The sequence below is a fragment of the Onthophagus taurus genome, chromosome 6 (genome assembly GCF_036711975.1).
Source record: "Onthophagus taurus isolate NC chromosome 6, IU_Otau_3.0, whole genome shotgun sequence".
Taxonomy (NCBI): Eukaryota; Metazoa; Arthropoda; class Insecta; order Coleoptera; family Scarabaeidae; genus Onthophagus; species Onthophagus taurus.
In genome coordinates, this window is record NC_091971.1 from 12,130,695 (window position 1) to 12,147,468 (window position 16,774).

General features: G+C 30.3%; 2 protein-coding genes across 3 annotated transcripts; both read right to left on the bottom strand.

Annotated features, from left to right (window-relative positions):
- Nucleotides 1-1,025: 1,025 nt before the first annotated feature.
- On the bottom strand, nt 1,026-14,059 carry LOC111424329 (venom dipeptidyl peptidase 4). Of its 2 annotated transcripts, none has more exons than XM_071196409.1 (12): nt 13,964-14,059; nt 13,713-13,842; nt 13,158-13,258; nt 13,034-13,108; nt 9,155-9,207; nt 8,755-9,097; nt 8,449-8,673; nt 8,177-8,397; nt 7,898-8,117; nt 7,302-7,839; nt 7,037-7,248; nt 1,026-1,230 (listed from the first exon to the last, which is right to left on the bottom strand). In XM_071196409.1, exons 1-12 carry the CDS (start codon nt 14,042-14,044, stop codon nt 1,111-1,113), a joined length of 2,319 nt encoding a protein of 772 aa, XP_071052510.1. In that variant the 5' UTR covers nt 14,045-14,059; the 3' UTR covers nt 1,026-1,110. The 2 variants fall into 2 exon arrangements, with proteins under 2 accessions (XP_071052510.1, XP_022913597.2); XM_023057829.2 differs by having other exon boundaries at nt 8,731-9,097.
- Nucleotides 14,060-14,317: 258 nt separating this feature from the next.
- Nucleotides 14,318-15,386, bottom strand: LOC111424292 (ras-related protein Rab-18-B-like). Its single transcript, XM_023057791.2, has 3 exons — nt 15,122-15,386; nt 14,762-15,071; nt 14,318-14,707 (listed from the first exon to the last, which is right to left on the bottom strand). The coding sequence occupies exons 1-3, from the start codon at nt 15,187-15,189 to the stop codon at nt 14,471-14,473; spliced, it is 615 nt and encodes a 204-aa protein (XP_022913559.1). The 5' UTR covers nt 15,190-15,386; the 3' UTR covers nt 14,318-14,470.
- Between the last annotated feature and the right edge of the window lie 1,388 nt (nt 15,387-16,774).

Sequence of the window (16,774 nt, forward strand, 5' to 3'; positions counted from 1 at the left end):
AATATAAATCATTGTAATCATTCAAACGATTAATAAAACTGAAATCTTATCTTCGCGACAATTTCTAGACTTGAAACTAAACAATAAATCAGCAGGATTAGTTTAAACGTCCATAAAGCCCAGAGTTTATCAGATCTAATATAATGCATCCACCTCCAAAATCGACTTCTAACGTAGAAAGCTATCCGGTTATCACTAGAAAATCTACTTTGCCGAGGCGATTTCCATTTTGCATTTGCATGTCGCGTGACCACCTCGGTACGTATTTTTTTCTTACCGCTATCCTGAACCTCCTAACGCGGTCGTAACGTAGAAGGGCGTCGACTAATAACTTGCCGCCAGTTTATTACTAGAAACGATCCAGCTTGTTTCTTTCCTTTTTTTTTTCAAGTTAGAATGTAAATTTTTTGAACCATGTTAGATCTCTATTTTACATAAAGTCATTTTTAAGAAACCACTGCTTCCTTCTTAGATCTTTATTTTTTGTTGATCGCAATGACTTTTGACCTTTCCCCTTGGTGATTTATTACAATGCGATCATTATTAAACGGTAGAACTGACGAAAGGAAATCTTTTTTCTCTTTTTCGGCTTTGAGGGGGTTTCTTTGTCAGCCCGGGAAAGATATATGATCGAAATAGCGAATTCTAAGGTAGAATTTATTTTTAGATATGGAATTTAGTTGTTTTGATGTTGTTTAGTGAGAATCGTTGTTCTAATGAGAAAATGATTATTTTTTTAAATAGAGAAATGAGATAGATTTATTGAGAACTTTTTTGTTTTAGAAAATTTTTTAAAATAGCTTTGTTCTATACTCAGATAATGACCACAACAGGAAAAAAAGGTGTAGTTTTCGGTTTTTATCTCGACTGCAGAGTGCGGAATTGTTCGAATACGAAGTCGACGGTATTGACGCATCCTCTCCACGCGATTTGCGGGAATTCGATCGCGAATATCTCGCAATTCGTGCGGAAAAGAACAGATAAGAACTTTTCCTGTCACCACCGATTTATAACCGAAAAAGAACTCTTTTTATTAAACTTTTTATTAAACGTTGCAATGATATTTAATATGTACAACTAATTTTTGTTCTTAATATTAACATTTTTGTTTTAGTCCTTTTTTGGGTATTGTGGATCTGGAAGCCCAAAACATCTCGCCCAATAACGGTCTATTGTGTGATATAAATGAGGAGATACTCCGTTTAATGAATGATTTTCATCTGGATAACTCTACAAAAAAATAAATAAGATATTATTAGAACTAGAACTAGAAACATTCGGATTTGGCTACTACTAGTGGTGGAACGGATATCTCTTTAAGGTGTTGGACACTGCAGATAATACGAGCCCTAACAACTATATATTGGGACAAAATAAATTAATTAAGAATAATTAAACAGTTTAATTGCTTTTAATAATTTTTTCAGATTAATATCATTTTCAGATTATATAATTAACAACAATTTTGTCTAATGAACAACACAAAAAACAAAATACGTACCCTATTGCTTCTAATTAAATTAGAAAAATGTATATTTTACCTGACAACTTAAGCTTGTAACATTGTTGCTGTTGAGTAAATCTGTATTTATCAATTAAAATGGTGCGTGGTATCTGTACAGAGTCAAAAATCCCAATACGTGAAAAAGCAGACGAACTTAATATTCCTAAAAGCACAGCGTGTAGACTTAAGACAAGTTACCGCTGAAAGGAATAATGAAACTGGATTAAATATATCAAGGGAATGCTGTCGCAAATGGATTTTTAAAAGTGGATTAAAGTTTTACGATGTTTACTTACAAGCAATAATTTTAAAATGTCGCTTTTAGAAAATTGTTGTTTTATAAGCAAAAGAAAAACCACTGTTAACAGAAAAACAACAGAAAGCCAGGCTCACATGGGCAAAATCTAAACTGTCTTGGTCAGCAGAAGACTTTTCCAGGATAATATTCAGCGACTTCATAAAGATTGTTTAAAACGTTGTGTAAAATTTCCGAAGGGAGTAATTATTTGGGGCTGTATGACAACTTCAGAATAAGGATGCTTTAAATTTATTGGTGGCACCGTGAACGCCGCAAAATATCAACAAATACTACAAAACAGCATACTACCAAGTATCGTGCAGTTAAATGTTGGCGAATTGTCATACGGCCAAAACTACAAAAAAGTGGTTGGCGATCAAAATATTAATGTTCTGTATTGGCCTGCCAACAGTCCAGATCTGAATGTAATTGAAACAGTGTGGCACAAAATGAAACAAACTTTGAGGAACAACCCACAACGGACATTGCCAGAACTTAAAGTCAAAATAAAACAAATTTGGGATGGATTTACTGGGATGGAATTCAATGCCTAAGCGGTTATAAAATCTAAGGGCGAATGTCCCAATATTTAGTTGTCAGGCAAAATTTACATTTTTCTAGTTTAATTAGAAGTAATAGGATATGTATTTTGTTTTTGTGTTGTTCATTAGATAAAATTGTTGTTAATTGTCTAATTAAATGATATTAATTTGAAAAATGTATTAAAACAAAATAATCTGTTTAATTGTAGTTAATTACATATAAATTCTATTATGTCCCAATATATAACAACTTTATTTATATCAGGTTTGTCATTAGCAGCCTCATTATAACAATCCCAACACGATATATAAAATCTCTTGTTGTAGTTTCGTCTAATTTTCTTCTCTTCGCTGTTATCACTATCGATTATTACTTAAAGTATCCTCTTTTTAATACAACAAGCCGTTTTGAAAAATCACTTTCAGTTCTTGAGAAATAAATTTTTGAAATGATCGAACATTTTTTCGAATTTTGCAATTTTCGCCGATTAAGATTTAAAAATTCGTATAAAATCGATTTCTTGGAATATGAGTTTAAAAATTTTCGAAAGTGTTAATAAGAGTGTCCTCTTTCTAATAAACCAACACGTTTTGAAAAATAACTTTTAGTTTTTGAGAAAACACTATTTGAAGTTTTGATAAAATTTTCGATGTTGCAATTTTAATCGATAATTTTCAAAATTCGCTATAAAATTAATTTCTTGAAGGATCCTTTTGAAAATATCGCCAATTATTAATTAAAGTAGCCCCTTTTTAATGCATAAAGCCGTTTTGAAAAATCACTTTCAGTTCTTGAGAAATAAATTTTTGAAATGATCGACATTTTTTTCGAATTTTGCAATATTCGCCGATTAAGATTTAAAAATTCGTATAAAATCCAGTTCTTGGAATAGGAGTACGAAAATATCCCAAAATGTTAATAAAAGTGTCCTCTTTCCAATGAATCAACCCGTTTTGAAAAATAACTTTTCGTTTTTAAGAAAACAATATTTGAAGTTTTGATAAAATTTTCGATGTTGCAATTTTAATCGATAATTTTCAAAATTCGCTATAAAATTAATTTCTTGAAAGATCCTTGTGGAAATATCACCAATTATTAATGAAAGTATCCTTTTTTAATGCAAAAAGCCGTTTTGATAAATTCACTTTTAGTTCTAGAGTAATAAATTTTTGAAATGATCGAAAAATTTTTTCGAATTTTGCAATTTTCGCCAATTAAGTTTTAAAAATTCGTATAAAATCGATTTCTTGGAATATGAGTTTGAAAATTTCCCAAAGTGTTAATAAGAGTGTCCTCTTTCCAATGAATCAACCCGTTTTGAAAAATAACTTTCAGTTTTTGAAAAAACAGTATTTGTATAGTAGAAACCACGAAAGCTGGCAGTGACAGATCGCTTAAAAATAGTATGAATCTTTGACTATATATAATATGGATTGAGCCAACGAGAGAGATAGCTTGCGCAAGGTGATCGAACCGAGATAGACATAGAAGCGTACTGCCATATAATGGGTGTACTGATAGAAGTGAGATAGATATAGAAGCTTACTGACATATAATATATTTATCTTTGTTACACTTTCACATTATCGCTTTCCATCTGCGTCTATTCACCTTGAGCAACATTTTTGTTAGTAGATATATTCAGTTAGCTCAATCCATATTATATATAATCAAAGGTATGAATCAAGATATGGACGTACGACTTAAATTATTTCACTACATACATTTAAATGTAGGTTATGTTAGTAATGGAGGTTATATGTCAAACATTGTCAAAGATATTATTTAAATGATTTTCCTTTCAAAGAAAACATAGATTCATGACAACGCTCACAACACGTTTCGATTTGAGGTTATAATTATATAGTTACATCCATTAGAAGAACAGACGTACTTTTTCGACGTGGCCATTTGAATTGTACAGCAGACATATTAATCTAATGCTATTTCTTTCTAACACACATTACTCTCTAGCGGTTTGTGAACTACGTATGGCATTTGTAAGAGCGGAAAACGATGATTTACTGCCAGCTCTCGTGGCGTCTACTATAGTTTTAATTAGATGAGGGAGTTTGATCCATGTTGACCAGTTATTTTTTATATAATATAAATTCAATAAAAAGCAATACTTTTTCTGGTCTTTTTCAATTTATTGTCTAACCGGTTTCGGCTTACGCCATCATCAGAGACATTAGAAATATAGATCAGATTTTAGCAACTTATTTTCCATTTAGTTGTTCATGTAAACGGCTTCACAAAGGCATACTCGGGCACTAATCGTCTAATTTTCTTCTCTTCGCTTGTAATTCATCATCACATTCATTACTAACAGAACTATCGCTGTTATCACTATCGATTATTAATTAAAGTATCCTCTTTTTAATACAACAAGCCGTTTTGAAAAATCACTTTCAGTTCTTGAAAAATAAATTTTTGAAATGATCGAAAATTTTTTCGAATTTTGCAATTTTCGCCGATCAAGATTTAAAAATTCGTATAAAATCTAATTCTTGGAATATGGATATGAAAATATCCCAAAGTGTTAATAAAAGTGTCCTCTTTCCAATGAACCAACCCGTTTTGAAAAATAACTGTTAGTTTTTGAGAAAACAATATTTGAAGTTTTGATAAAATTTTCGATGTTGCAATTTTAATCGATAATTTTCAAAATTCGCTATAAAATTAATTTCTTGAAGGATCCTTGTGGAAATATTATCAATTATTAATTAAAGTGTCCTCTTTTTAATGCAAAAAGCCGTTTTGAAAAATCACTTTCAGTTCTTGAGAAATAAATTTTTGAAATGAACGAAAATTTTTTCGAATTTTGCAATTTTCGCCGATTAAGATTTAAAAATTCGTATAAAATCCAGTTCTTGGAATAGGAGTACAAAAATATCCCAAAATGTTAATAAAAGTGTCCTCTTTCCAATGAATCAACCCGTTTTGAAAAATAACTTTTCGTTTTTAAGAAAACAATATTTAAAGTTTTGATAAAATTTTCGATGTTGCAATTTTCATCGATAATTTTCAAAATTTGCTATAAAATTAATTTCTTGAAGGATCCTTGTGGAATTATCGCCAATTACTAATTAAAGTATCCTCTTTTTAATGCAACAAGCCGTTTTGAAAAATCACTTTCAGTTCTTGAGAAATAAATTTTTGAAATGATCGACAATTTTTTCGAATTTTGCAATTTTCGCCGATTAAGATTTAAAAATCCGTATAAAATCAATTTCTTGGGCTATGAGTTTGAATATTTGCCAAAATGTTAATAAAAGTGTTCTCTTTCCAATGAACCAACACGTTTTGAAAAATAACTTTCAATTTTGAAAAAACAAAATTTGAAGGTTTAATTAGATGAGGGAGTTTGATCCATGTTGACCAGTTATTTTTTATATAATATAAATTCAATAAAAAGCAATACTTTTTCTGGGCTTTTTCAATTTATTGTCTAACCGGTTTCGGTTTAAGCCATCATCATACTCGGGCACTAATGGATTAGTGCCCGTCAATCCAAGTTTTATAGTATTGTTTTATATCTTAACGTGTAAATTTTAACTTTTAATGTGTTCATATTTATAATTTTAACTTGTATACCTTTGTGAAGCCGTTTACATGAACAACTAAATGGAAAATAAGTTGCTAAAATCTAATCTATATTTCTAATGTCTCTGATGATGGCGTAAACCGAAACTGGTTAGACAATAAATTGAAAAAGACCAGAAAAAGTATTGCTTTTTATTGAATTTATATTATATTTGAAGTTTTGATAAAATTTTCGATGCTGCAATTTTTATCGATAATTTCAAAATTCGCTATAAAATTATTTTTTTGCAGGATCCTTGTGGAAATATCACCAATTATTAATTAAAGTATCCTCTTTTTAATGCAACAAGCCGTTTTCAAAAATCACTTTCAGTTCTTGAGAAATAAATTTTTGAAATGATCGACAATTTTTTCGAATTTTGTAATTTTCGCCAATTAAGTTTTAAAAATTCGTATAAAATCCATTTCTTGGAATATGAGTTTGAAAATTTCCCAAAGTGTTAATAAGAGTGTCCTCTTTCCAATGAATCAACACGTTTTGAAAAATAACTTTTCGATTTTGAGAAAACACTATTTGAAGTTTTGATAAAATTTTCGATGTTGCAATTTTCATCGATAATTTTCAAAATTCGCTCTAAAATTAATTTTTTGCAGGATCCTTGTGGAAATATCACCAATTATTAATTAAAGCATCCTCTTTTTAATGCAAAAAGCCGTTTTGAAAAATCACTTTCAGTTCTTGAGAGATAAATTTTTGAAATGATCGAAAATTTTTTCGAATTTTGCAAATTTCGCCGATTAAGTTTTAAAAATTCGTATAAAATCCAGTTCTTGGAATAGGAGTATGAAAATAACCCAAAGTGTTAATAAAAGTGTTCTCTTTCCAATGAACCAACCCGTTTTGAAAAATAACTTTTCGTTTTTGAGAAATATGGCCAATTATTAATTAAAGTATCCTCTTTTTAGAGTTGCTTCGTTAGTTAATGTGGCAGAAATTATAACCATAATGGCATGATAGACTTTTCGCAAAATCACTATCCGTTCCATCACTAGCTACTACTATAACGGACACTCTCCTCCTCGTGTTAGTCCGTTATAGCGAGGTTTCACCACAATTTTATAATTAGTAAATTAAAAAAACAAACCATTTGATAAAACATTATGTCGGCACGTTCTAAAGCTTTCGATAAAATCATTGATTGTTGATAATGAACGTTATCATCAGCATTTCCATGGATTAAAAAGAACGATTTATCTCTTAAACTTTCAACTTCTCTGGATAAATCGGTTCTATTATAACCTAATTGGTTATCATCTGCATCAGGTAACCCCATATATCTTTCGGTGTAAATGGTATCTGTAAAAAATAATTCTCAAATATTGCTTTTAATCGACAAAAAACTTTTTTACCGTATAAAAGAAAATCTGTAACTGGTGCAACCGACAACCCAAATCTAAAAACATTTTCAACATCTTTAACTAAAGCCCATGCCGTGGCAAATCCGCCGTAACTCCAACCCCAAATTCCGATACGTTCGGGATCGATGAATGAAAATGTATCTCTAAGGGCTTTGGTAACAGCGATTTGATCTTCGATTTCAACGGTGCCCATTTTTTTATAAATCTGAAACCGTAAATTATCACCTTTCTTTCCACTTCCTCTGCCGTCGATGTAACAGTAGATGTATCGGCGATTTGTAACGATGTAGTTTTGGAATCCGGTCGAAAATCTGTCGGAAATTTGAGTCGAATCCGGACCGCCGTAAACATTAACGATCATCGGGTATTTTGTGAGTCCGGTATGGTCTGAATCCGGAGGAAGAAGTAATCGTGCTTTGGCTGTGAAACCACTTTCCAAGATAAAATCGTGATTTATAATTTGCATTGATTGTTTTTTTAATAATTTTTCTCTTAAAACGTCGTTGGTTTCGTAAGGGTACGCTGTATTCTATAATTTTTTAAGCAAAATTTATAAAATTTAAATTAATTATTTAAAAATTACTTACAAAACCATCAACTGAGTTGATTACTATGTAATTAGGTCCGGGTCCTCGACACATTTCAACAAAATAGGAATAATCGGTACTAAAAGAGGCTGAAGCAAATTCGCAATCTCCTTCTGGAGTTTTTAAGCTGCATGTTATACAAATATCTTCTTTATCGGTTATGTTGTAGTAGTAAACGTGTTCTTGGAATGGGCTATTACTTGGTGTTCCAACATAAAATCTTAAATTTTTACGAATTACATCAGAATTAAATGTTAAAGGTGTGTTGTTAAAACTTACATTAAATTTCTAGTTTCATCCCAACCCAAAATATTTAAAACAACTCTTTTACCATGAGTTAATCTGGTCGGTGATTTACTTGAAACATCATACATCACCAAATGTTGATAAGAATCATCATCTTCCGGTTGGGATGTGACCATTATGTACTTAGTTCCATCTAGGCTATAATAGGGAGCTTCGATTTCTAACCAACCTTTATTTTCAACGAATTCATTTTCCTGGAAATTCATTGATAATTAATTTAATTAAGTAATTATTTTAATTTTTACAATTTCACAAGTTGTTTCTGATAATTTACATCTTCTAATCGTTGCTTGATTTTGTATTCTATTCTCGATCACTACAACAACTTCATCGTTTGTAGCCCAAGTAACATCGAAAAGAACGTAATCTTTCGATAATGCATCACTTGGAAGAACATTAAGGGTTTTTATATTAGTAGGGTCGGATAATGATACAACTTTTACTTCAAAATCGGGATTTCTTGTTCCAACCTAACAAAATTGGTTAATTTTATTATTAATTTTATTTAGAAATTAAAAAATTAATACCTTTGGATATTTCAATGTAACAACTTTTGGATATTGGTCTTCTGTAGGATCATCACCTCCATACATAAAATAGGTAAAATCTTCTACTTTTTCATCGTTGAAATAACCAAAAGCTATGTGACTTCCATCTGGTGACCACCAAATAGCTGATCCAGCAGATAACACTTCTTCTTCGTACACCCAATCGGGGATTCCATTGTATATAACACCGTTTTCGCCATTGCTCGTAATTTGTACTGGTTTTGATACATTTGATGGTGTTGATACGTAATAAATGTTGTTGTTTAAAACATAAGCGATACTGCTTCCTTCGAGTGACCAAGAAGCGTATTGCAAAAGTTCTTCGTTGGCTAAGTCAAAATATTGTCTAAAAATACAAAAAAAAAATAGATAATGAAGTGATTTTTGGTTAGGAATGATTTACTTTGATAATAATCCGTAAACGGTGAATTGAGCTACTGTGGAATGTCTAAAAATCTAATCAGAACAAAATTTAAAAAAATAAATAAATTAAGTATTATAGTGCGACCTCGATAATCCAGATCTTCATTATAATAAGACAAATTTTAGTTTTATCTGCCAAAGCAAAACAATTTTATACTGCAACCTATGGAAATGATAATTTTAGAGCTAAAACTATCCAATGATCAAAATGCCATCAAATTGTATTCGTAGAGGAGATAAAAATTAAACCTCGAACCTCCTCAAATATATAATGCCTGAAAATACGCTGGTTTGTTTTCAGAAAAAGATCGCACGAAATATATCAAACACAAAGAGAAGACAAAATTCAACCTCAATAATCTTAAATAATCAGAAATACCAACAGAATCAGAGGAGGTAGTCGAAATCATTTGGCACACTTTTAAAACAACAATTACAGCCAATTACAAAAGATTCATGGATGTCAGAATAAATCTTGATGACACTCGAAGATCTTGCAAAACAATCAAAATGGAGCGAAATATAAAGAAAGAGAGAATCATTAATTAGCAGACACATCAGGAAAGCAAGAGAAAACTTTAACACTTTAATACATACCAAAAGGTAAAGGAAGTCAAAATTTGAAAGAAAGATTCACTACAATGACTCCAGTACATAATAATAATCAAATAATGACTATTCCAGAAGATGTAGGATGAATATGGAAAAAATAAATTTAGGAGCTCTTTGATGACGAAAAATTTATTCTTTTCTATACGTCTTTGGAATCGCAGATGAATGCAACTCAAGAAATAATGCTTGACATACCAATATCAGAAGTTATATATACAGGAATCTTCCCAGATGACTGGCTCAGATCAAAGATTGTACCTATACCCAAGAAAAATAAAGCTCACAATTTAGGTTAATCAGTGTAATGAGTCACATCCTGAAAACATTACTCAGAACGACTTGGTACAAGGGAAGCACTGTTTGGTTTTCAGATACTGGAAAATATTGAAGAAGGAATCAAAGTTTGCGGAGAATATGTAAATAGCTTAAAATAGGCAGACGACATAGTCATTGTTGCGGAGAGTGCTAAAGGATTGCAACAACTTTTGAATATCTTGATCAGGGAAGGAGATACTTTAGAGTTAAAATAAACATAAACAAGACGAAAATAATGGCTGTGACACGTATGCCAAATACCTGCATTACTATTCATATCTACAACAAGTTGTCCTTGACTATCTTGAGCACGAGGTTGAAATACGACCTCGGGTAGAATATGCCAGATCCGCTTTTCAAAGCAGAAAATTCCACCTTGCCGCTGGATGCTCGATACCGATATTTGAAAATGTACATCTTCAGTATTGATATGCGGAGTGAAAGCCTTTGAAATGTGAGTTTTCCGATGAATGCTGAAGATCTATTGGACGGAACACGTCACCAATGATGAGGTGCTAAGAAGGATGGGAACTGACAGAGAATTCAGTTAAATATAATAAAAGCCCGGAAAATGTTATCTATGGCATATTTATAGAGAGAAGAAATACAACTTCCTACGAATCACAATGGAAGGAAAAGTTGAAGGAAAAAGAAATCCAGAGATGAGAAAATGCTCGTGGTTGAAGAATGAAAGACAGGGAGCACTTTGCCGAAGTTAGCCAATATTCATCTGTCACTACATGGATGGGTAATTTTTTAGACTGGTTTCATGGCTCTTTTATTCGTCAAGTTACAAGTCATTTAAGCCTAATCGTCGATAACGTCATGGTACTATAGAAGATCTGACAAATGAGGATGGTCAGTTTACAACACCATTAGTTACACCAAATTCTACTGCACTTTTGCAGTTTATGGATCAAAATGTCATTAGACTGACAAAATTATTTTATCGAAATGTCTTTTAAGCCCATTTTTTATCTAATGAAGAAGGTAATAGAAGAAAATCTTCGGTATTATCACCCAAATGTATAAGGTTAAAAATAAAATTAAACACCCCCTTTACTTCTTAATCGAAGAAAGAATATAATTAGTGTCAAATTGTATAATCTGCTCGTTCCTGTGTTTGATGATTGTACTCGTGTATTACTAGTGTATGATGTTTCAACTTTTTATTTTACACAATATACGGGGTGTTCCGTTTAAAAAACTTAAGAAATAACCATTTGAAAAACATCAAAAGTAACTAAGCTTTATAAACATTGTGTATAGTGTATCTAATATCTTTGAATACTATCATCTACTTACTGGCTTTGACTATTGTTTGATATAGTTACAAGGCAAAATCGGAAAAAATGTCGTTTTTACATCGTTTTCAAAAAGATCATGTAATAAGCACATTTTGGAAAAACAATTGAATATCTCAAGAACTATGAACGCTGTGAAATAGCAACATATACGGTTGTATAAACAAATTTAGTTGTATTCATAATATGATAAAACATACAGGGTGTTTCATTTAAAAAAACCTACATACTCTCCGTTACGCCTGAATGGAACACCCTGTATAAGTGAAAATAATTTTACGTAATAGAAAGTGGTGAATCAAACAACTTTTGTAAAAAATATTTTTTTCTTTTTCAAACGGTTTAGCAATTATCGTTCGTCGAGATACTAATAACTCACCCTGTATACAGGGATGTTCAGTTTTTAATCGGGAAACTTTACTGGGACGTAATACTTGCCAAAATAGCACCAGTTTTTTATATAACCATAGGGTCGCAACTCTTTTGTTTATGACCTGTCAAAGTTGAGCCAAAAATTTACATTTTTTTCTTTAAAGTTAATAGTTTTTGTGTAAAAAAATAAAATGTTACATTGTACTGTAAAGCGCTGCTATTATGCTATGGAAGTTGTGCACTTTACTTGAAAAATCATAAATAAAATAAAAATGAAACTTGCAAGTTCTCAGAGCCAACTTTTAGAATAATTTTAGTTAAACATGGCGGCACATAGCGGTACATGGCACGACATTTTATTTTTTTACGCGGAAACTATTAACTTTCAAAAAAATACTAAAGAGACAAAAAAGTACCACTAAAGAATGAGCTTTACAACCCATATTTTTTTATGTTAATATTCCATAGCGTTAAAAAGTTTTTATAACAAGATCAAGGGGGTGGTGAATTTCATTACCTTAGAGGGCCCTGTGGAAGTTTAAGGTATGCTTGAAAATAAGGAAACGAAAAATAATTAATTCTACGGTTTACTTACAGTCGAAATACAAAACAAAATGTAAATTTCTGCTTTAACTTTGATAGCTCATAGCTCGAAAACAAAAGAGTTGCGGTCCTATGTGTAAATAAAAAACTTGTGTTATTTTGGCAAGTACTACGTCCTAGTAAAGTTTCCCGATTAAAAACTGAACCACCCTGTATATCTGACAATCGATCTTATAATTATTTTATATAATATAATTGAAATAACTTTTTGTGAGCTGGATCATTTCTGAATAAAATGCCTAGGTACCTAATACTTTCCACACCTTCAAAGTTGTATTCAGCAACAGTTAACTTTTGAGGAATTCTTTTATTTTCATTTCTGGACATTCTAATGATTGCCTCACTTGATATGCTTTATTGAAAATGTTTTTTCTACATTGCCAATTGCATATTGCAGGGCTAGATTGAACAGTAACGTTGATAGTGTAGTCTAACACCGTTATTAATAGCAAATTGTTCCAACTTTCTACCAAAATTAAGCAAACAAAAATTACAAAATTAATAAGATATAGTTCTTTCTGTTACTTCTGTTGTAAATAACTTGTTTTGTATTAAATGTTTCGCTTTTCAATATAAAATTTGTTTAGCTTCAGAAATCCGGATCAACGCGGTTTTAATTAGTCCGGATTATCGAGGTTGCATCATATTCTTACCGATTGAGAATTATGTCTAATAAGAATAAAGTTTGTATCCGGCGATAAAGTAAAAGTGGCACCTTTATAATTGCTCTAAAAAAAATTATTAAAACATAACAAAACAATACCTTCAAAAACTTACTAAGACATCGCTTTCGAATAACAAATTAGATTCCTCCGGGGCTTCTACATTGTAGATATATACATTATTATTTGTGCTGTCTTTATAATAAAATTCGGTCCCTATAAAAAAAAACGTAAACAATACACAATTGGTTATAATCTTAAATCGATTTTTTCGACGATAAACAAATCGATTCGTTATGAATTGGTGGCAATATAATTCAGATAACTGATAAGTTCTATAAGTATAAATGATATTAATAGAAGTTGATCTTTTATTAGAAGAAAAAAATATTATATAACTTTGTTTTATATATAATATTTTAATTTATTAAAGTGTGTCAAACTTTCGAGATAATTTAAATGCTTAAAATGCAAAAAAAGAGAAACGAAATATTCGCTTAAATTTTATTTTTGACTACTTTATGGGCTTGTATTTAAATGTCAAGATCACAAAACAATAATTATAAAAAAAGTATCCTGTTCTTGAAAAACTTTACGGTTTCTTATTATTTTAAGTTTTTCTTAAAATCAAAATGTTGTTAACCTTGATAATAAATAAAAATTTTCTTACCTGACATCCAAACTCCATTAAAACCTTTATTAGAAAAAGCTCCATTTAAATATTCATCTAACTGAAACGGTTCCAAATCTTGACACTTCACGATTTGAATCGTGATTAAAACGAAAAGAAACGCACAAATCTATAATAAAACGATAAAAAAAAATATAGATTAATTTTAAAGATTCATCTTTAAATGAAACTTTCACTTTTAAGTAAGAGTCACGTTCATCGACTCTTTTTTAATGTATGTGACCCCTTACTTTCAACTTCATCTCGCGCGCCGCCCGTTCTCCGTCGTTCTTGAATCGTGACGCGCTACTAAGCACATTTTTAGGCAACATTTCGGTTTTATATCTCTCTCGTTCCCAGCATGTGATTCGGAACAACTTATTATCTTATTATCTCGTGTATAATTCGTGTTTGAGTTAATCATCGCAATCTTATTATTAGTCTATATACTTTCCTTTGTTCAATCGATTTTTTTTGTATTACCCTTCTTTTTTCAATGCATAATATGGGATTAATAAATATTATTATTATTTATGGATTAAATTTAAACTTAATCTAGTTTTATCTGCAAAAAATATGATTTATCATAGTTTCAAACAAATAAGTTTTGACAAGAAAAGATTATTTTATTAACAAAATCCATAATACACAAAAACATAACACATTAATTTAATTTTTTTAGATATATACTTATAATATACAATGAATTTCCCTTTAATGTAAAAAATATTCGCTTTTTATTAAAATTTTAGTTTGTTTTAAATTAAACTACAATAACTAGAACAACTGGAAGGTTCAGGGTGATCTTTATTATTCACATGAATTCCACCATCACCAAAAGATTCCCATAACCCAGGGGTTTGAATTATTTTATGAACTAACTCTTCAAAAGCACATTGAACCCCATCCTTTGTTTTTGCACTTGCTTCTATAAATAATGTTTGGTGTCTTCTTGCAAATTGTAAACCTTGTTCTCTTGTAACCTCTCGATTTTCCTTATCAAAACAAAATTAAATCAATAAATATTATTTTATTTAATTAATATTTACCACATCAATTTTATTTCCAACAACCATTTTTATGATGTTTCTTTTTGTTGAATATATATCCAATTCATTAAGCCAAGTTTCCAATCTAGCAAAAGAACTGTAATTGCTCACATCATACACTAAAATAGCACCTTGGGCGTCTCTATAATAAGAAGGTGTTAAGGTTCTAAAACGTTCTTGCCCCGCAGTATCCCAAATTGCTAATTTTACTGTATTCCCATCTATCGTTAATTTCTTTGTTTTGAAATCAACACCTATCGTTAATGTTTGTTCAGGGTCAAAGTTATCTTCGGTAAATCTCAACAATAAACTAAAAACAAATCTTATTAATAACATTTTAAAGAAAACATTTACAATTACCTTGATTTCCCAACCCCACTTTCGCCTATTATTAGAATCTTTAACGTTGTTAAGATATCGTCATCCATTATCTCTTATAGAAGCTTAACACTTGGTTTAGATCAGTTTTTCCAAGAATACAATTAAAGTTGTAAATCTTTAGTTTTTAATAAACAACGTGATTTAACACTTACAAATAGATATTACGCAGCAATTCCAAAGATTAGTTATTAAAACGCGTAATGTTTATATCTGTCAAAAGTGACGTTTAGTTAACCTTATTTTCAAAAAGTATTTGGCGACATCTATGATGGAAGTATTGAACTGCGTATTGTTTACGGTAAATTTCCGTTTAATTAGTTTAAATTAATTAGATTTTCAAAAGTTATTGATTTTAGTTTTTAACAAGTGTAATAATAACACTGATATAAATATTTCATTGAATTAGAATTTAAAGTAAATCATTAGTTCTTTTAAACCGTTTATAACGCCATCTATGAATTCATCGCCGATTTACCCTATAAGAATTAACACATTACCAAAGTTGAGTGACCATACTGTATAATACCGTTTATTATAATATTGTTTTACGTAAAAAATTTCTGTAAATTTAATTAGTGTGTATGACCCCATTGATAAAAAAATCGGAAAAAAATTTTATTATTTTAAAGTTACCATGGTGATTAACATCCATTGCAGTTGCTTGTCAAAATTGACGTTGTATTTAGGTTTTTTTAATGAAAAACACATAATTAATTGGATTTAAAGGTTGTATTTAATTCAAAAGGGGTAAATGGATGAAATTATACGCAAGGACTTAAAAACCTTTAAAATGAGTCCAAACATGACCAAACATCTCAAAAAACAAAAAAGTTTGAATAAAAAAACATTAAATCCGAAGCTAACAACAATGAAGATAGCAATTTAATTATTAAATATTAATACCAACCTTAATTTTTATTTTTTTTTATTGCATTTTTGTTTTTGTGATAAATTTTAAGACATTTTATAAAAATTAAGAATTTGTCAAAGAGAGATTGACGATTACAAATATGTCAAAATTGACGTTGACATTTGTAACCGAAAGTTGACTCATTTTAAGGGATTTTTAATGAACATTACAAATATGTCAAAATTGAGGTTGACATTTTAAATCTGAAGTTAGCTATCATATAATAGACAACTTCATGGTGTTCTTTTATGATGTATTCTTTATTAAAATGAGTCCAAACATGATGTTGATAGGTATCGCTATGTTGTATATTTTTATTGCACTAAAACTAGAACTGACACTAGACCTAGAACTAGAAAAATTCGGGTTTAACCCGAAACTTTCTAGGTCTAGTGTTAGTTCTAGTTTTAATTGTGATGGACTGCTGCATCCTTTATTCTTTTGTAATCCAAAAAATGACGTCAGTATCGGTCCAATACATGTCACGCTAAGTTAGCTTCTACTTATGACTTTACGTCTCTTGAAACGGCTAAACCCAAATGTTTCTAGGTCCATTGTTAATTCTAGTTTTAATTGTTATTTAGCACTAGATTGCTTTATATTTTTATTGAACTAACAGTAGACCTGTTGGAGGTTCAAAGGGATAGTGCCTACCCAATTCCGACTCTCACCTCCTCAAAGCATCTTAGTTGCGGGCGAACCCTGGGAACTTGAGTAACTAT

Bases quoted from the DNA above. Each gene is read 5' to 3' on its own strand.
- LOC111424292 (XM_023057791.2), bottom strand. From the start codon at position 15,189: ATGGATGACGATATCTTAACAACGTTAAAGATTCTAATAATAGGCGAA. The intron at 15,072-15,121 runs GTAATTGTAAAT...ATTTGTTTTTAG, and splicing joins AGTGGGGTTGGGAAATCAAG to TTTATTGTTGAGATTTACCG. The intron at 14,708-14,761 runs GTAAATATTAAT...TGTTTTGATAAG, and splicing joins TTGGAAATAAAATTGATGTG to GAAAATCGAGAGGTTACAAG.
- LOC111424329 (XM_023057829.2), bottom strand. From the start codon at position 14,044: ATGTTGCCTAAAAATGTGCTTAGTAGCGCGTCACGATTCAAGAACGAC. The intron at 7,840-7,897 runs GTAAGTAATTTT...AAAAAATTATAG, and splicing joins TCAACTCAGTTGATGGTTTT to AATACAGCGTACCCTTACGA. The intron at 1,231-7,036 runs GTTTGTTTTTTT...ATTTTTTTGTAG, and splicing joins ACATAATGTTTTATCAAATG to AGTTATCCAGATGAAAATCA.